General features: G+C 39.5%; 1 protein-coding gene across 1 annotated transcript in view; it reads right to left on the reverse strand.

The window, feature by feature from the left end:
* Positions 1-18,073, reverse strand: part of CPNE4 (copine 4) — a 329,018-nt gene that overhangs the window by 96,075 nt on the left and 214,870 nt on the right. The window contains 1 exon segment of the mRNA XM_038570851.1: positions 15,961-16,050. Within this exon segment, the coding sequence (XP_038426779.1) occupies positions 15,961-16,050 (90 nt within the window).

Below are 18,073 nucleotides of genomic sequence, written 5' to 3' on the forward strand. Positions count from 1 at the left end.
TGCCCATGCTAAGGTTAACTGCGGGCTTCCTCAGCTATTGTTAGTTATAACTCAAACCTCTCCGAGAGGAAGCATTCCTTGATTTAGCAGCAATGAAGTGATAGTTTGATCTCCAAGTTCTTGAATTCCATCTTTATTTCTCAATTAGACCAAATTCAGGAAGGGATGCCATGAATTTTCACTCTTAAACCCCAACAGAGAGGGAACGATTAGAGGTACATTTGTTGTTGGCAAATCAAACTCTAATAAAAAAACATTTAAAAAAATAGAGATAGGGATCCCTGGGTGGCGCAGCGGTTTGGCGCCTGCCTTTGGCCCAGGGAGCAATCCTGGAGACCTGGGATCGAATCCCCACATCGGGCTCCCGGTGCATGGGGCCTGCTTCTCCCTCTGCCGGTTGTGTCTCTGCCTCTCTCTCTTTCTCTCTGTGTGACTATCATAAATAAATAAAAATTAAAAAAAAAATAGAGATACATTTGACTAGAGTAGTTCTAGACCAGGGGCAATTTTGCTCCCAAGGGGAAATTTGGCAGTGTCTGGAGACATTTTTGGTTGTCACAACTTGGGGTATGGGGGTGTGTTACTGGCACCTAGTTAGTGCAGACCAGGGGTGCTGCTAAATTGTCTACAATGTATGGGATAGCCTCCTAGAGCAAAGAATGATCTGGATCAAATGTCAGTAGTGTTGAAGCTGAGGAACCCTGATTGAGAGACTAGATGATCTCAAAGCTTCCTCTTAGTTTTAAAATACATGTATCAATGACAAGCTGTGGAAGAGCCTTTGAGTACTGTAAGGAACTAGAGTGAAGTGGGCAGAGGAATAAACTAGTTTCAGAAAGAAGGAAACAATGGATGCAGATATAGAGTACTTTTAAGATGGAGATTGGTGACTTGAGGGAAACATGATGGTGAAGTTGTCTCTTGACTACTTCTTCAATATCAGTAATTCTCCACATGTGAACACTGGGCCAGCAGCATCAGCATCCTCTAGGAAGTTGTGAGAAATGCAAAATCTCAGGCCCTACCCCAGACCTCCTGAAATCAGAAATTCTGGGGTGGTTAGGGCCCAGAATTTTGTGTTTTAACAAGCCCTCCAGGAGATTCTTATGCATGCTCAAGTTTGACAACATTGTTCTAGATCATATGTTGACCTGTCATAAGGTCTGCTGCGTTTGGTACATTGTATGCCTTCAAGAGTCGGTTTCATTACTGGGAGTGGCAGGGGTGAATGAATTATAAGAGTGCTTATGAAGAGGGCCAGCTGGTCGAGATGAGCTGGAGGTAATGCTTCCTGACAAGTCCATTTAGTGATTTGACTCTTTCATGGGATAGCTGTCATAAAATGTTTTAAATGACAGTGCAACCAGGCATGCGGTGGTCAACAACAATAATATTGGGTAGATGTTTCATTGCCAGGGAGAAGGGAAGGAGAAAAAAAAAAGACAAGTAAATTACAGAAAAGGCTCTGAGGATCAGAACATAGAGAATGGCCCTTTCTTTTGTCAGCCACTCTGGGACTTAATTGAATCCTGCTTGTCTCACCCACCCCACCACTCTCCCACCTCCCCTCCAAATCTCATGGCTTAACGGTAGGCCAGCATTTATCATTCCTAATATGAGACTTAGTCCCCACTATTTCAGAGATGGGTTGAAGGAAATAAGGTACCTGACTGTGAATTATGCAAGTGAATTGAATGAGACCCGATTTTTGGAAAATCTACCAGGCTGCTTTCCTTCCCATCCCTTTTCTGAGAGGAATTTAGGCCCCTTTATCCCCAAAAGCTGTGCTGTGAGAGCCAGGTGAGGCCAAGACACTGTCTCTTTTTCTGAGACTTTCATTGCAGTCCCTCACTCCTGGAAGAGAGTCTTTCCTGGCTGGTTTCCTCCTCATCCAGACTCTTCTCTTCCTTTTTTTTTTTTTTTCTTTCCTTCCTGCAACCTTGGGGTTGGTAGAAGGAAAGACGTGTTTAAATTCAATAGAAAACCTGTGAGTTGGGGGGTTATATAATGATAAATAGGCTGCATTTGGGTGTTCTCTAGAACACTGACAATAAGGAAAGAAGCTTCCATAATGAATTTAGACTTGCCTTGACAGGAGCTGTCACAGGTCAAAAGTGATGTGATAGGACTAATAAATTAATCAGTAGTGTCAATATACATGAGGGTAAGAATAAGTGGACGAGAGGAGTATTTTTCTTAGGGCCTTTAAAAGGGCAGACCAAATAGCAAAAACCTGGCCGAATGGCTTCCATAGGCTCTAGCTAATGTATATACATATATATTATATATATATATATTATACATATGTATATCCATCCATCCATCCATGCTTCTGCCCATTAGTCAGATATTTATTAAGCACCAACTATATGCAAGCACTCTTTTAGGGGCTGAGGATACAGAGGTGACTTAGGCCAGTTCCTTTCCCTCAGACCTTGGTATTTGCACAATAGTAACCATGTAAACAAATAAACATGATTACAGACGATGGTAGGTGCCATGAAAAAGACTGATAAGGTGATAAGATGGATTCTAACTGAAGGAATGCATGTATGACTAATGAAGCCTGGAAGCCATCTCTTGGTTGAGTGGTTGAGTTTTGAGCCAACATCTGAAGGTTAAGAATGGGCCAGCCATTCAGAGGTGGAGAGGGGATATGAATAGGAACAGTAAGGGATTTCAGGCATATATCAGGCTATAGAAATGTGAACTCAGAGGCTATCTGAGCTTATTAGGAAAAAATATCCATAACTTATCTAAAAGTGTGACTGCAAATCCTTTCAATGGCATGCTGAAGCTTTAACAGGCCCACCCAAGGATGATTCATTTTCCTACATGAATATACCATTGCTTATTATCTATGGACTAAGAGCTCAGACTCCATGAAGTTATACATGGTCAACTTGTATATGACACAGTGATTTCTGTCTGGTAGCAAAGATAACCCTGAAGTTTATGATTTATTGCTGTGAAGGACATTAACCAATTTTATTTCTAGAAATCTTAGTCCCGTTTAAAGAAGACTATGCAAACCTGATTCTTTAAAATGCTATTGGAAAACAGTTTAATCATCTTATTGGTTTCCTCATTAATGAATGAGATGAATAAAATCTTTGACATATGTTCATTTGATAGTTGGATGAGAGTCATGCTTTTAACTTTTTGAAAATTATACTTTGACAAGACTCACCATAGCTCAGCTCAGAGGTCTGGAGTCCAGAGATCAGCTTTAATGAATTCACAAAGCCCCAGAATTATATGCATTTTAAAAGCAAATATCCTATTAACTTAATCAGACTCTCCAGAGGGTCTTTGTGTCAAATGGCTAACGAAAGTAGAATCTCTTAAGACCTCACACACCCTTGCCTTGATTTTTTTCCATCTTTTTGCCAAGTAACTTTCTGCTTCACAAATGCTCAGATATCAGGGAAGGGGAACCTTGTATGGAGCACAAGGATTATAGTTCTTATTAAATTAATTTATTAAAATTGTATTGAAAGTTTTGTAATTTAATATATTGACCTCCTGACTTATGCATCTACCCCTACTATGAGTCAATTTTTCTAGGTCTCATCAAGTGAGGGTGATTGGACAAAGCTGCATTCCTATATAAGCAAAGAAGTTGCAGACTACACCAGGTAAAATGGAACTCTAGCTGGAGCAGTCCAGCTGGAGCAGCCTCTGTAGGCATCATAAGGAGGTATTTCCAGCTTGTTTCTAACTCCATTGTGCAGAAGCAGAGGAGATGATCATTCTAGCTTTCTTCTCCTTCTTGGTGTGGCACAAAAGCATTTGTGTCCTTTCTACAACGAGTCAAAGGACACAGGAAGAAAGGTAATTTATATACAATCAGGGAATAAATAATTCAATTTCTTACAAGGTCACTCAATCTGTTGTCCCCTGACATGAATTTCATGTGCTCCCCACATACGAAACCCTGGCTTTCCCTAACATCTTTCTGGAAATTCAAGCATTTTTGCAGGCAGCTGGGATCTCATAAGCAACATCTCCATAAGGAGATGCTGATACCTCCTCTAGTTCCTGAGGAGGGACTGTGGCATCCTATCAAGCAACCTAAAAAGGGGTCATTTCTCTTGGCTTTAAGGATTCTCTCTTTATAAAAGTTATCCTTTCTAAGAGATGGCTCTCTTACTGTTTGGTAATTTTATTGAAAAGATCTTCTAGAGAGAAATGCCTAGGATGGCTGCAGATTACAATACTTTAAACAAATTTCCTGCTTAATGTGACAGAGTAGCTGAATGTTCTACAGAAACTGACTCAATGCAATGGCCTCTTGGGATGTCAACTCAGTTTGTGGAAGCCTTCCTATTGACAAGGCTAGGTTTAAAAACAACATTTCCCAAAGTACAAAAAATAAAAATTGAGCTCTTGAGGCAAGTTTTTCAGCTTTAAAATTAACAAAGTAATGCAATGAATGAGGATGTGGCTCTCATTAACAAACAAATAAGTCGACAAGTGAATATAAGCAACAGCCCAGGATAACCAGCATCAGTGAATGTTTGGGTCACCAAAATACAATGTCATTTGGATAGTGCAGTGACTGCACCAGTTTGAATTATGCCACAAGGCTGCATCAGGGGATTCTCAAACTTTCTGCTTATAATATTCCTTCCCCTTCATCATTCAACAGCTTTGTCTAGCTTCCTAGTTTTATTCAAACATCCTTCCAGTAGTTAGTTAGTACTGGGTGTCAGGTCTGACCTCCTTGCCCTGCCGCCTACGGTGCTCCTTCTTCTCCAGGACCCATTCACAGCTCTTCCTCACCACCCCGTGGCATGCAATCCTGTATGGGATCCTCTCTCGTGTGAACATGGACTCCTGGACCTCCTCTTCCTCATTACTCTCGTTACTCTCATTCAGGGGCTTTGGCATAAAGGTCGAAGGCCCAGAAAACAAGCAGAGGTAGAACTTCTTTGCCTTGGTGCTATTGGGGAAGTCCACCACCACGCCACCAGTGAAGCCAGCCTTGGTGGCCTGGATCGTAATCAGCTCCAACTGCTCGGAGTTCTCCAGGTATAGCTGCAGGACGGCCCGGGCTCCACAGACCAGCACAGAGTAAAGCGAAGAAAGGAGAACTTTTTTAAACAATGTGGAGAAACCTCCTTTCCATCACAGCAATTGTGACTTATTGAGATGGAAGTTCTCTCTAGTGGAGAAATGTCCAACTTGGATGACAAGAGGGTTCCCTCTGCACCTTAAATTATCTCACTAGGGCACTGATAAGTGTTTATTTGATGCTTTTAGTTCAGAATGTCAAAGTATCTTCTAAAGGTGATTTCTTACAAAATATGATCTGAGTTAGTCAAAGACAGAGGAATCGTTGGGACAACTGTCCCAACAAAGTAGTTTGACCAGGTTATGTCACCTCCTTTTTTTTGTTTTAGATTTTATTTATTCATTTATGAGAGACCCAGATAGAGAGGCAGAGACATAGGCAGAGGGAGAAGCAGGTTTCCTGTGGGGAACCTGATGTAGGACTTGATCCCAGGACCCTGGGATCACAACCTGAGCCAAAGACAGACACTCAACCACTGAGCCATCCAGGTGACCCCAGGTCACCTCTTTTACATTCTTTATTTATAGTGGTAGTGAAAGGGCAGACTACATCTCCCCCCCCCCCACCCTTAGAAGGGTTTCTGAGAGGGAGGAATCTGGGGTGAGGAAGCTCTTAGAAACTGTCATACCCTGATTCCAGATTGTTGAGACAAGAGCCGTCATAGATAAAGTACCAGGTATAGGTAGATATCAAATGCTGCTAGTACAATAATATCTAGTAGTTCTTTCGCAAGGGGGAGTTCAAAATAATGGTAACAGGAAGAAGGTTCTTTTTCTATAATTTATTTTTTATTGTAGTAAAAGATATGTAATATAAAATCTACCATTTAAATTATTTTAAGAGGATTGATAGCTCTGTGGTACTGAGTGCATTCACATTGTGCAACCATCACCATTGTCCATCTCCAGAACTTTCTCATATTCCCACTGAAACTCTATATCCATTAAACACTAACTCTCAAGATTCTATTTTTTTAAAAAATATTATCTATTTATTCATGAGAGATACACAGACAGAGGCAGAGACATAGGCAGAGGGAGAAGCAGGCTCCATGCAGGGAGCTCAATGTGGGACTCGATGCCGGGACTCCAGGATCACACCCTGAACCAAAGGCAGACATTCAACCACTGAGCCACCCAGGTGTCCCACAAGATTCTTTTTTTAAAAATAGGAGACTAGATTCTGTGGTTAAAAAAACCCACCCCAAGCCCCATAACTGTTGACCCATTCCTTCCCCTTTGGAATCATTAAAGACTGAGCAGAAGAGTGCTCCCATTAGCAGCAGAAGCCTGACACATGAAGCGGTAGAATTTTCTCCTTGGGTGGTACTGATTGGAAAATAAAGGGATGGGATCCTAACATGAGGGGACTGAAAATAGAAAGATGGCTTAAAGGAAAAGAGAGAAGAGAGGTTGGGAGAGAATTGTTCTGGCCGCATGTGGGTAGTGGCTACTCTTTTGGACTGCACAGATACGGAAAATTTCTATTATCAGAAAGTTTTATTGGACAGTGCAGCTGTAGAGTGTAGTTTCCAGAGTTAGACAGACTTGATCCTACCTATGTTGCCTGCAAGCTCTGTGAATTTAAGCCAATTATTTCATCTTTCCAAGTTTGTTTTCTCATCTACAAAATGGGAACAAGAAACAGTGTCTTCCAGTGGAGGAGCCAGCTAGTTGGTCACCAAAAATTTGTTTTCTTTTCTAGGCCCCAATGAGATCAGATTTTGTAGCCTCCCTTGCAGTTCATTGTGGTCATATGACTGAGTTCTAGTCATTGGAATATAGACAAGCAATGCTAAGTGCTGTTTTCCGCTAAAAGAGGACTGAGAGAGTCCTCTTTTCCCTTCTGTGTGCTAAATGCAAATAGCAATGAGGCCCTAAGGTATGGGTGAACCATAAGATAGAAGCAACTGGGTTCTCAAATCACCGCATGGAGAAGAGACAACAGATTAGGAAGATTTATCTATGATTGTTACATGAGCTAGAAATAAACTTTGCATGGGTGTTCTTGGTTATTGCAGTATTGTTCAACCTAGGATAAGTATAGGGTTGAAGGAGATCATTTAAGCAAACTATCCAGCATAGTACCAGGTAGCTGGTGAATGTTATTCAGTAAATGTTAGCTGTCTTTCAGCAGTGAAGAGCAAGGACCACAGAGCATGAGAGACCTGCATATAAATCAGGCTGTGCTACTTAGCTGTGTATTCTTAAACAGCCTTGAATTCCTCATCTGTAAAAAAGGGGAAATATTAATGAAAAATGAAAGAATTATTAAAGTTGAGAAAGAATGTAGTTTTTCTTCCATTCAGAAGCCTCTTTTATTCCTGCATGAGTTCACACTATTTAAGCTGGTTATTGCTTTCCCATGCTGCAGTATTGATTACAGATCTCAGTAGAGGCAGCCTGCAGGGTCAGGGATGCCATTTAAGTGGAGTTAAGAATTCCTGTGCCATGGCTGATCCAATGTAGAGAATCATGGATGAGTCTGCAATCATCTGGTAATTGTGGGACATTTAGGCTGAGTGAACTATTGACAGACACAAACTCAGAAGCCCTTGAGCCCAGAAGAAGCCCTTGAGCTCAGAAGACCATTAAAAAAGCACTTGAGGGGAGATCCTTGGTGGCTCAGTGGTTTAGTGCCTGCCCTTCAGCCCAGGGCCTGATCCTGGAGACCCAGGATTGAGTCCCATGTCGGGCTTCCTGCACAGAGCCTGCTTCTCTCTCTGCCGTGTCTCTGCCTCTCTCTCTGTGTCTCTCATGAATAAATAAATAAAATCTTTTTTTTAAAAAAGCATTTGAATTTTAACAGATCTCAATATAACAGGTCCATGGGCCATTCAAGCTCTTTTTTTCCCCTTTCAGTTGTAAGGTAGGTAGAGAGAGAATTATTATTCTGTCTTTATTGCAGGTGTTTCCCACAATACCTAGGACCCCTCAATTCCACCTTCCTGACTTCCTGTGTTTTGTACCAAGAATCAGAAAATGTTGGTATAACCCATGGAGTATCTAATGATTGAATCTCTGGATTTAGAGGAATTAAGGGGCTGAACTGGGGCCACTGTCAAGGACAGAGATCTGGGGATTAGAACTGAGATTAGTGGGTTTTTTTCCTTTTCAAGCAGTAAGAGTCAGAAGGTTTGTTAGAGAAAAACAGGATGAAGTAGAAAGAAAACAAATTTGGTAACTAAGCCCAAAGGATCAGAAGAAGAGGCACTTAGGAATCAAGGAGTTAGGAGTCACGGGGTGTTGGGAGTCAAAGGGGGAAGGTCTAGACAAACTCTAAAAACCTACTCCTGGAGTCAAGTCCATTGGGCACTTGTAAGTCAGTCTGGCTCAGAGAGTCCAAAGTAAAGACAATGAATTTATAGTGAAAATACAATTTCAGTTCAAAATGTCCTGGTCACACTTGAGAAAGGGAGGATACCATTAGCAGTCTGTAACCAAAGGACAAATGCTAAAGATTTCATATAGAAGGAAGAGTAGAACGTATACATACGTACACACATTGCTTTGCAATAAAAATACTGACCTACCCAAAAGAAGTACCAGCAAGTCAGTTAGGTTTGGAGAATCAGTAGGAAGACAGTGTTTCTCAATGTGTGCTTAGCAAATGGCTTGCACCAATATTGTTTAGGAAAGTTGCTAAGATGAAGCTTCCAGGACTACTGTGTTTAGGATCCTGATTCAGTAGAGCATCTTTCTGATTGGCCAGAGATCCAACTTTGGGGGTGTCAGACGGGGGTTCATGAACATAGATATTCTAAATCCATCATGCAAGGCTACAGAAAAGAGAAAGCATAAAGTGTGTGTAAGATGAATTGTGGGTGAAAATGTCATTTGTTGGTTGCTCTGGACTGTGGTGTTCCTCTCATGCTGTCATGGGCTCTTGAGTCCTATAATCTTTGCTTGGACTTTGGAGACCTGTTTCTCCTTTTTTTTTTTTTTTTTCTGTTACTTTTTTCTGCCTGGTTGTCTTGCTTGTGCCCAGTGCACCATGACCTCAGTGAAAAACCTGACCCTCTCTCATGCATAGGCATGGGGACAGATTAATACAGAGATCACTGTAGATCATTTTCCAAGGCAAACCACACTCAGAAAATGCCAGATGAACTCTGCATGGAGAAAGTGTCCAAGTTATCTCTGTGGCTTGAGAATTAGAAAAGGAGACAGGAGACAGCCTTGAAATAGCTTATATCATGTTTTTCTAGATTTTCTAGACTTCTGTCATGGAATTTTCCCATAGTACCAGGTACAATTAGGGTGTTAACAATGTGTCAATAATGCCTGCTGATAGTGCCTTCTCATCCTTTTCTCTAACACCCCTTCTGCTAGAATCTATTCTGAATACTAGCCTTGCCTTCTAAAGAATATATGCTGGATATTAATAATGTACTGATCAAATCAAAAGAAATTATTAATACCAGATTTCAGAGAACTTAAGAGGCATAGATTTTCTTATAACCACATATTGGTAAGAAAGCATTGCATTATGGCTTCATTAAGAACTTTTTTCCCCCTTAGTGGTGCTTTACATAACTGGTAGTTTCTCACACTTCATGAGATATGTTACGCACATACAAGTCTCGTTTCTGTTAAACATTAGAATGATGGTAAATAAAACATTCTGGTTGGTTCAGAGGTAGGTGATATGCTTTACCAAGATGATTCATTTTCTAAGAAAAACAACAAAAATAGAGACAGAACAACTCAATAAAAAGGGCATTAAAATTGGCATTTGATTGCATGAGGGTTTTGAGCCTCAGTTTCTTCTTCATCTGTAAAATGAAGATAATGAAAACGATCTCATTGTATGGTTGGAAGTAAATGAAACTATGATTTTTGATATGTCGTAGAAATCATGGATAAATTCATTAAACAGCTAATACTAAGTGTTAAATATATATCTCATTAAATAGCTAATATTAAATACAAGCCTACATCTATTCAGGAAGTAGAGCAATGACTTTTGTCTCTAGGGTTACCAAGCAAACAAGAATCTTCTCCAAATGCCAGCACAGGACTTTAAGTCTCAGGAGACAGGGCTAAGAAAGCACTAAGCCTCTGATACCTTCATAATCACTTCAAAAATTAATCTCAGTCAGAATGACTGGAAAAGCACTATAGAATTTTCCACTATGAAAAAAATAATAATAATAAAAAATAAAAAATAAAAAAAGAATTTTCCACTATGGTGATGAGTAAGACAAAGATGTCCTTTCCTCTATTATTCAACACTGTATTAGGAGTATTAGTCCATGCAAATAAAGAAGAGCAATAACTAGAGCTATTAGGATAAAAGTATGGGTAAAAACAATCTCTATTTTCAGATGATATAGTTATGTAGTTGGAAAATGCTTAAAAAACAGAAAATTACTGTAAATAATAATAGAACTTAATAAAATAGCAGTTTAAGAAAACAGACAAAATTCAATAACCTTTATATTGACAAATGATACAAGACATCATGGAAAATTCCATTTATAAGAGTTAAAGGAACAAATAAAAACTGGGCATAAATTGAAATATAAATGTTGGAAACCTATAAGAGAAAAACATTAAGCACTTCTGTGTATATGAAAGAGACTTGAACAAATGGGAAGACATATTCTAGGATAGGAAGATTCAATATTAAAGAGGTTTCCTTTGCAATATCAATAAAAATATCATCAAGTTATTTCCTGGTACTAGTTGTTTATAAAGCTAAATGGGCAGAAAAACAAGCGAAATGTCCAGGAAAACCCTTAAAAAGACAAGGAATACAACAGAAGTGGAAGGAGCTAGCTCTGCCAAGTATTAAAGTGTAGTACAAAATGATTACCTGTAAAAGAAGACAGTAAAAAGTGGAAGAGACAGCAATGGAAGCTACATTTTTCTGAATATATTTGTTCTGTAGTTTTGACTTTAGAAGCATGTAAACATTTTATATAATTATAAAGCAAAATTAAATTTGTAAAAAAGTCCTGGAAGCTGAAAGCAAAATGAAACAAATGAACTGAGAGTCCTAGGGGGTAGAGGTTCAGCTATGGAGAAGAAATATTTCAAGAGACTTTAATATACAGCTCAGCATCCACAGAAAGATAGATCCGATGGATAAAAAAAATTCGAAATTTCAAAATTCATGAATTTTAAAATGTGTACCAGAAAGCAAGGAAACTATAATATACTACCAAGTTTATGTCAAAAGAACTCGAGTTAACTTAAAGCACTTTTCATTGGTTAAACATGCAGAAATTTAAGATTTCAGAGGAATAATAATAACTGAAATAGATCGAAACTCTCAGATATATTTTAAAAATCCATAAATTCTTAATAATGCTGGGGTTCTTCACTAGTCATTTATGGAGCATGCTAGAGAAGTAATTTGTTATTCTGAAAATTGGTTTAAAAAGAAGGAAAAGTAAAGTGTTTTTTCTCTCCTATATGAATCACAGCTAGGAAATTAAATAGGTATAAAGGGAAAGTTTTTCTATACAGAAGACATTAAGCAATAGATAAGTAATGATAGAATTAGAAAGTTGCCATTTGGGAAGCCCTAACAAACGAAAGAATGTAGGCAATGTTCTTCAAAGACTGTTCACATCACTTAACACTTTTGTAAGAAAGCCACATCACTTAACACTTTTGCTAGAAAACAGATCCCAAATCTGATCAAGCCCAACTACTCACTAATAGGAAACAAGAATGTGAGAAATGCTATAGGATAAATCAACATGGTTTCTTCAATAAGTAAATTGCAAGGGGTAAAAAAAGGAGAAAGAACTAACAGATTAAAAGAGACTTCAGAGGTATTTGGTCTAATGCAATGCTTGGACCTTATTTAGATCCCAATTAAAAAAAAAAAGAAAAAGCATTTTTTTTTTTTTTTTAATAAATGAGGCAGGCCATCAGTCAAGTATGAATAGTGGCTGAATATCTGATAATATTAAGGAGATTTGGTTAATATTCTTAGATTAATAATCAGATATTATATAATGGTTTTGTTTGTAAAATGATTTAGAAATACATGCTGAAGCATTTTGGGGGTGAAGTGATCTTTGAGATGGGGCCACACCATGACCTTCATTGGCCCTCAGCATTTTTACCCCCTCCCACCACAGTAGATTTTGGGGATGTCATTGCTTTCTGAGGTGAGAAAAAATTAAAAGCATTTTATTCAATCTTACAAGTTCAGTTTTTCCCTTCTAATCTTAAAAGAAATTAAAATGTCTTCGTGGAGTCCTGAAAGTCTACTGGGCCCTGGCATTGTGCTTAATGGATGAATTTGCCCTGGTCTGGGATTTGCTTCAAAATAATCTGGTGGGAAGAGTAGGGGGGAAATGACTATTACGGGGTGTGTGTGAAGTAAAATTGGCCATGAGATAGTAATTGTTGAAGTTGTGTGCTGGGCATGGGGAGTTATCATATTATCTTTCTACTTTTATATACGTTTGAACATTTCCATAATAAGTTAAAACATCAGTATCTGAAAAAATGCTTCTTTGAATGCTTTTATGTTTTACACAAAGGAGCAGTACAGAATAAATAAAAGCAAAATAAAAAGTCAGTTATTTGAACTTGGTGTTCATGTGGGTTCTGAATAAATGAGATTTAAAGATACTAAGCCTCATTTGAGACAAAGACCTAAGTGTTAAAATTTTGCCAAGATTGAAAATCTCACCTGACAGTGTGTTTTTAAAATTAAAAATTTTTAAATTCACTTTCTAATTTTTGGGGAGATAGAAAGAATGACACCCATATGGACAGAAATGCTGCCTGCCAATATGGTACCGTTTTATTTTGGAGCAAGCTGGCTGGGGGCAGAATTATGAGAGTTTCACAGTGGCCTTTGTGACAAAATAATGAATACATATACAGGGCAATACAGAAGTCTATCCCACCCTTTAGACAAGCTGCATTTGGATAGTGTAAGCAGATGAGCGCAATATAGGCTTTGTGACCTAGTAAACTCCACCATACCAAATACTGACATGGATCATTCTCTGCCTCACATCAGTCCCCGCCCCAGTAAGGTCAGACATCCCCTGCTGATCTCTCAGTACTTTCCTTTCTTCCTCTATCCATTCACTCAGTGAGAAGTTACTGGGTATCTGCTCTGTGCCAAGTCCTATGCTAAACACCTTTATACGCAGTGAACGAAACACTTCTCACCCTGAAGGAGCAAACTGGAAGAACAAGTCAGCTACTGAGGAGACAGGATTTAAACAGAAATTTTAAAACAAGACATTTAAAATGTCTTTCATTTAAAATTTTCAAAACAAGTTGAGAGGTATTTTAATGGGATAGGTAGAGAAGGCTAGAAGCCATCCCACAGAAGCAAAAGAAAGTTTTCTGGAGGTGGAGGGAGTTTTAAGAGACCTGAAAGGAAGTGACATGTTTCAAGAAAAGCAGACTGAGGAAGGCATCCCGGACAGAGAGAAAGCTGTGTGCAAAGGTGTGTGCAAAGTCGAGATGGCTGGGATAGTAGAGATAGGTATGAGTGCCAGGCAGAAAAGCAGTGGTAAACGGGAGATTGGGTGCTGGAAAATGCTGTGGAGACACTAGGCTATGGGAAATTGGTCATGAAGAAGCACACGTTGGGGCGCCTGGATGGGACAGTTGGTTAAGCGTCCGGCTCTTAGTTTCAGCTCAGGTGATGGTTTTAGGGTCACAAGACAGAGCCCGATGCTCAGTGCAGAGTCTGCTTGAGATTCTCTCTCCCTCTCACCTGTGCTCTTTTTCTTTCTCTCAAATAAATAACTCTTAAGAAAGAAAAAAAAAGAAGCAAATGTCTACACCAGCGTCCTTAAAGAGTAGGCTAAAACCGGCTGCAGCAGCATCACCCAGGAACTCATTAGAATGCAAAATTCTCAGGCCCACCCTAGATCTCCTGTATCAGAAACTCTACAGATGAGGTTCAGCAGTCTGTGTTTTAGCAAGTTGTCTAGGTGATTCTGATGCTTACTAAGTTGGAAACCATGGGTCCTCAAGCAGGAGTAATTAGACCTTTCAGGAAAAATTTAGCAATGTCTGAAGAGACTTTTGGCTGTAAGACTGATGGGGGTGGAGTATCCTAGCATCCAGTAGCCAGGAATGCTGCTAAACATCATAGAGTGCATACGAAAAGCCCCCACAACAAAAGCCAAATGCCAACAGTAAAGCTGTTGAGGAGCTCTGATCCTTCTTCCCTTCTTCCTTCTCCTTCTCCAATACCCTATTTCTTCTCTCTCTCATTCTTATCTAGCTATCATCCACTATCTATCTCCTTTATTCCCACTTGTTTCTCTACTGCAGAACACTCACAAGGCCATAAGTGCTTCTTTTCTGCATTTTAATTCATGCTATTACAGACAACCCTCCCCTTTTATTCGATTAATAACTCCCTATGACAAAGTTGATCTATGGCTAGTAGGCATATTATTTGATTTCTGCCCCAAATAGGGCCAATTATCTCACTGGAAATGAGATGGGGGCTGCTCAGAATACAGGCGATAATAACCACCCCATGCCTGAGACTGAAACTCTTGGCATTCTGCATATGAGCTGACGTGTGAAGTCCCAAACAGCCAGGAGGCCTGGTTTTGACATGAAAGACAGTCCCGATAGCAAATAAGGCATAAAATATCTTAGGTTTTACAGGAGACAAGATATTAGGGACAACTTTGAGTTGCTCCTCAAGAGCATGGAGGTAAGTGTGTTTGCTGAGAAGTCAAGCACAAAGTCCACACAGAACAGTATTAGGCAAAGATATATAAGGTCACATTAAAGAAGGCAGGACTAACCAAACATACAGGATTCTAATCTGACAGCACTGACAAATCAAAAGAATTCTATGAGAAGGTTTGTGGGCCAAAACGGTGAGGAAAATGTAAAATTACAAAGACAAACATTGGCAAAGTCCATCTAACAGTTTCCAGGGGAGTAGGTGCCCTGAGAGATCCACATGAATGTTTAGTCTGCCTAACGGACCTATCTTTGCATAGTGGAGGTAGGGGTCCCAGGCTTTCAGAGTCTGAAGCCATTCCCCATCCCAGTTATCCAGCAGGTTCTGCTATCCCTGGCTCTGTTTTCAGACTATTACAGCAACCTTCTGACAGCTGGCCCACGTAGAGAAAATGCCCTGATTAAGCTACTGTGAATGCTGAATCGGCTTGATGGGCATGTTTCTCATGGGACATGATTAATTGGCCTTTCAGTTTATAGGCTCTGGTCTCTACTGAATTAACTTAATCGTCCTGAATTGGTAGAATCAACTCTGGGGCATGGATAACCTGGAGTTTCTGGACTTCCAAGGCAAAAGCAAGGTCAGACCTTAGATTATAAAAAATGCCTCCTGGAGTCTGCATTCTGTCTCTGGTTGTCCTTTGGTCATTCTCACGATGTGTCTTTTCTTCCAACTTGTTTATTCCCATGATATCCAAAAAGCATTTGTGGTAAATTGGACAAAAAAAGGCCACCATTACTTCACAACTCCTCTCACCAAGAGGCAGTCTACTTCCTCACCCTTTGAATCTGAGATAGCCATGTGACTTTCTCTAGCCAACAGAATGTGGAGAAAGTGACCTCATATGGAGGAAGTGACCTCATATGAGTTCTATGACTAGACCATAGAGACTTTGCAACTTCTGTCCTTGTTCTTTTGGAACTGTAAGGTCACTGTGTGCCCACATAGTGGGCACCCTTAAGCCATGGATTTTGCCTCTTAAGATAACACAATCAGGATTTATCTTGGACTATCTCATAAGCTTCAGTGGCTCCTGCAGAAGAAATAGCTCCTGCATCTTCCATCAAGATGCTAAGAGATTTGGGGAAGTGGTACAGAAAATGTTGGGTTTGCCAACATTCACATGAGGAGAAAGAAGAGAGTTAAATACATAAACAATTGCATTTCTCAGACAGATTTCTGACCTTCAGCCGGCGGTCTGGATCTCCACTGCATAGAGAATTGACTGATACTTTGAATGATTTCCAGGCTGGGCTTAAGTTATTCATCACCACCTGAGAAAAGAAAGAAGTGCTGGGTTGGGGAGGAAATGCTTGACATTTTCATATTTCAACATAAAAACTGAGAAGCATTGTGGTGCTTATGAAAAGGACAATTGCCTGGAATAGTGTCTTAATAAAAACTTGGGAGTAGCATATCTTTTAAGGGTGCCCACTATGTGGGTCATTATGGGAAGAACTCCTGTGGTCACTGTCCTGGCTGTTGTCTCATAAATAATGACAGTAATACTGTCAGAATGTGGATGCTGGAGATGACCTGTTATACATCAAAGGGAGCTAGGATTGAGGAGGCAGGGCTGCCTCTGGCCTCTGATAAAGGATCTCTAGTTCTATAGGACTGTCATTCCCATGGCAGTATAAGTAAAGACTTACACTCAAAGACTAGTTGGTGTATGGAGTGTAGTAGGTCATTTCTACTACTAAAGAACTAAATGGGTTTTGGTAACTCGTGAGCTCGAGTTTGAGCAGAGTGCATGTCAGAGGAGTTCTTAAAAGAAAAATCCCAGGAGAATATTTATCCCAGCTATCTAGGAAGGCATAATAGGGCAGATCTTCAGATCTTCAGTGTCACAAACTAAGTCTATAGTACAGCGAAATCCTTTTGAAAGCAGCTTACTAATTAATCCTGCCCAGGGGTCCATACAAATCAAGTCTTAGCCTGCCATCACTATGATTCAAGTAATTCTACTGGGCTTAGAATGGAGGAGAATCCACTCTGTGCCTAGGAGTGTACTGTGTACTTTAAGATAGGGGTTCCCAAAGTGTGGTCCTTAGAATAGCAGGAGAACCAGCACCACCTTAAAAGTGCAGATTTTTAGGTTGCACCCAGACCGACTGACAGAAACTCTGGAGATGGGTCTCCTATAGGATTCTGAGGCATGAAATTTGAGAACGACTGACTGTTCTAGGGTACTTACAAATGAAGTCAAATAGAACTCTATTATATTGATTTTTCTTTCCTATGAAATTTTTAGTTAGAAGAAGTCAGCATTATAAAAAAATTTAATTCTCTATCCAAATAACATAATTATTTTATAAGTGATTCTCTCTTCTCCTGGATTCCTTAATATAACTATGAATTATTGATTGTATCATGGACTCATTATTAAATTTCTTTTAATGCATTAAAGTATAAAAATAATGCTCCTGTGAGGCTTTGTCTTGGGCCCTGATACCCTGGGGATGATCAGAGTGATAGTGAGAAGAAAAGTTAGATAAAAGTGTTTGAGTTAAAGTTCTTGTCCTTATATAAAAACACTAAGAAGTGATGATATTTCATTGCAGTGGTCTTGAAAATCTCAATAGCAGATCAAAGTTGCAACTAGAAATTTCCTATGAAATTAGAATCTGTATGTGTGTGCATGTGTGTGTGTACTTCCCCCAAGAGAACAGTATTGCCTAGTATTTATTTCATATCTGTTGAATAAGAAAGACAAAAAAAATCACTGTTACGTTGCTGTCTTACTGGAAAACTTTGCAATCACATTTCTTGTGAGACTCCAGAAGCCCCTCAGCAATGAGGTATGGGAGGAATTCTAGAGATTTTTGGGAATGAGAATTTACCAATACCAATAATGAGAAAAGGACTGCTGTCAGGAGCAAAGGAGAGGGGGATCTTGTGAAGAAATCAATTAAATACCCTCTATCTCCTTTCCATCTGCACTTTAAAGCCCTCATTCACTGTCTGGAGCAAAAGCACGAATGGATATACCTCTTCCAGTTCTTACCAAAGTTTACTCACTTCTCCTGAAAGAAGTCTGTCCCACCACAGAAATCTGTATGTGTGAAAAAGACTCTTTGGTGGTGGCAATTAGGTGCCACTCAGGGAAACTACTGCACCTCAAACCAATCCTCAGGGATTAAATTCCAGAGGATCACATTGTACTATAACATGTGGCAGACATACTATCTATATTTCATTCATTTATTCAGCATGTTTTATGAAATGCCAACTATGTACCAGATATCCATAGACTTTGCCCATTCAAGACTACTTAATTCTTGTCTATCTTAAATA

Source organism: Canis lupus, chromosome 23 (genome assembly GCF_011100685.1).
Source record: "Canis lupus familiaris isolate Mischka breed German Shepherd chromosome 23, alternate assembly UU_Cfam_GSD_1.0, whole genome shotgun sequence".
In the NCBI taxonomy this organism is placed as follows: Eukaryota; Metazoa; Chordata; class Mammalia; order Carnivora; family Canidae; genus Canis; species Canis lupus.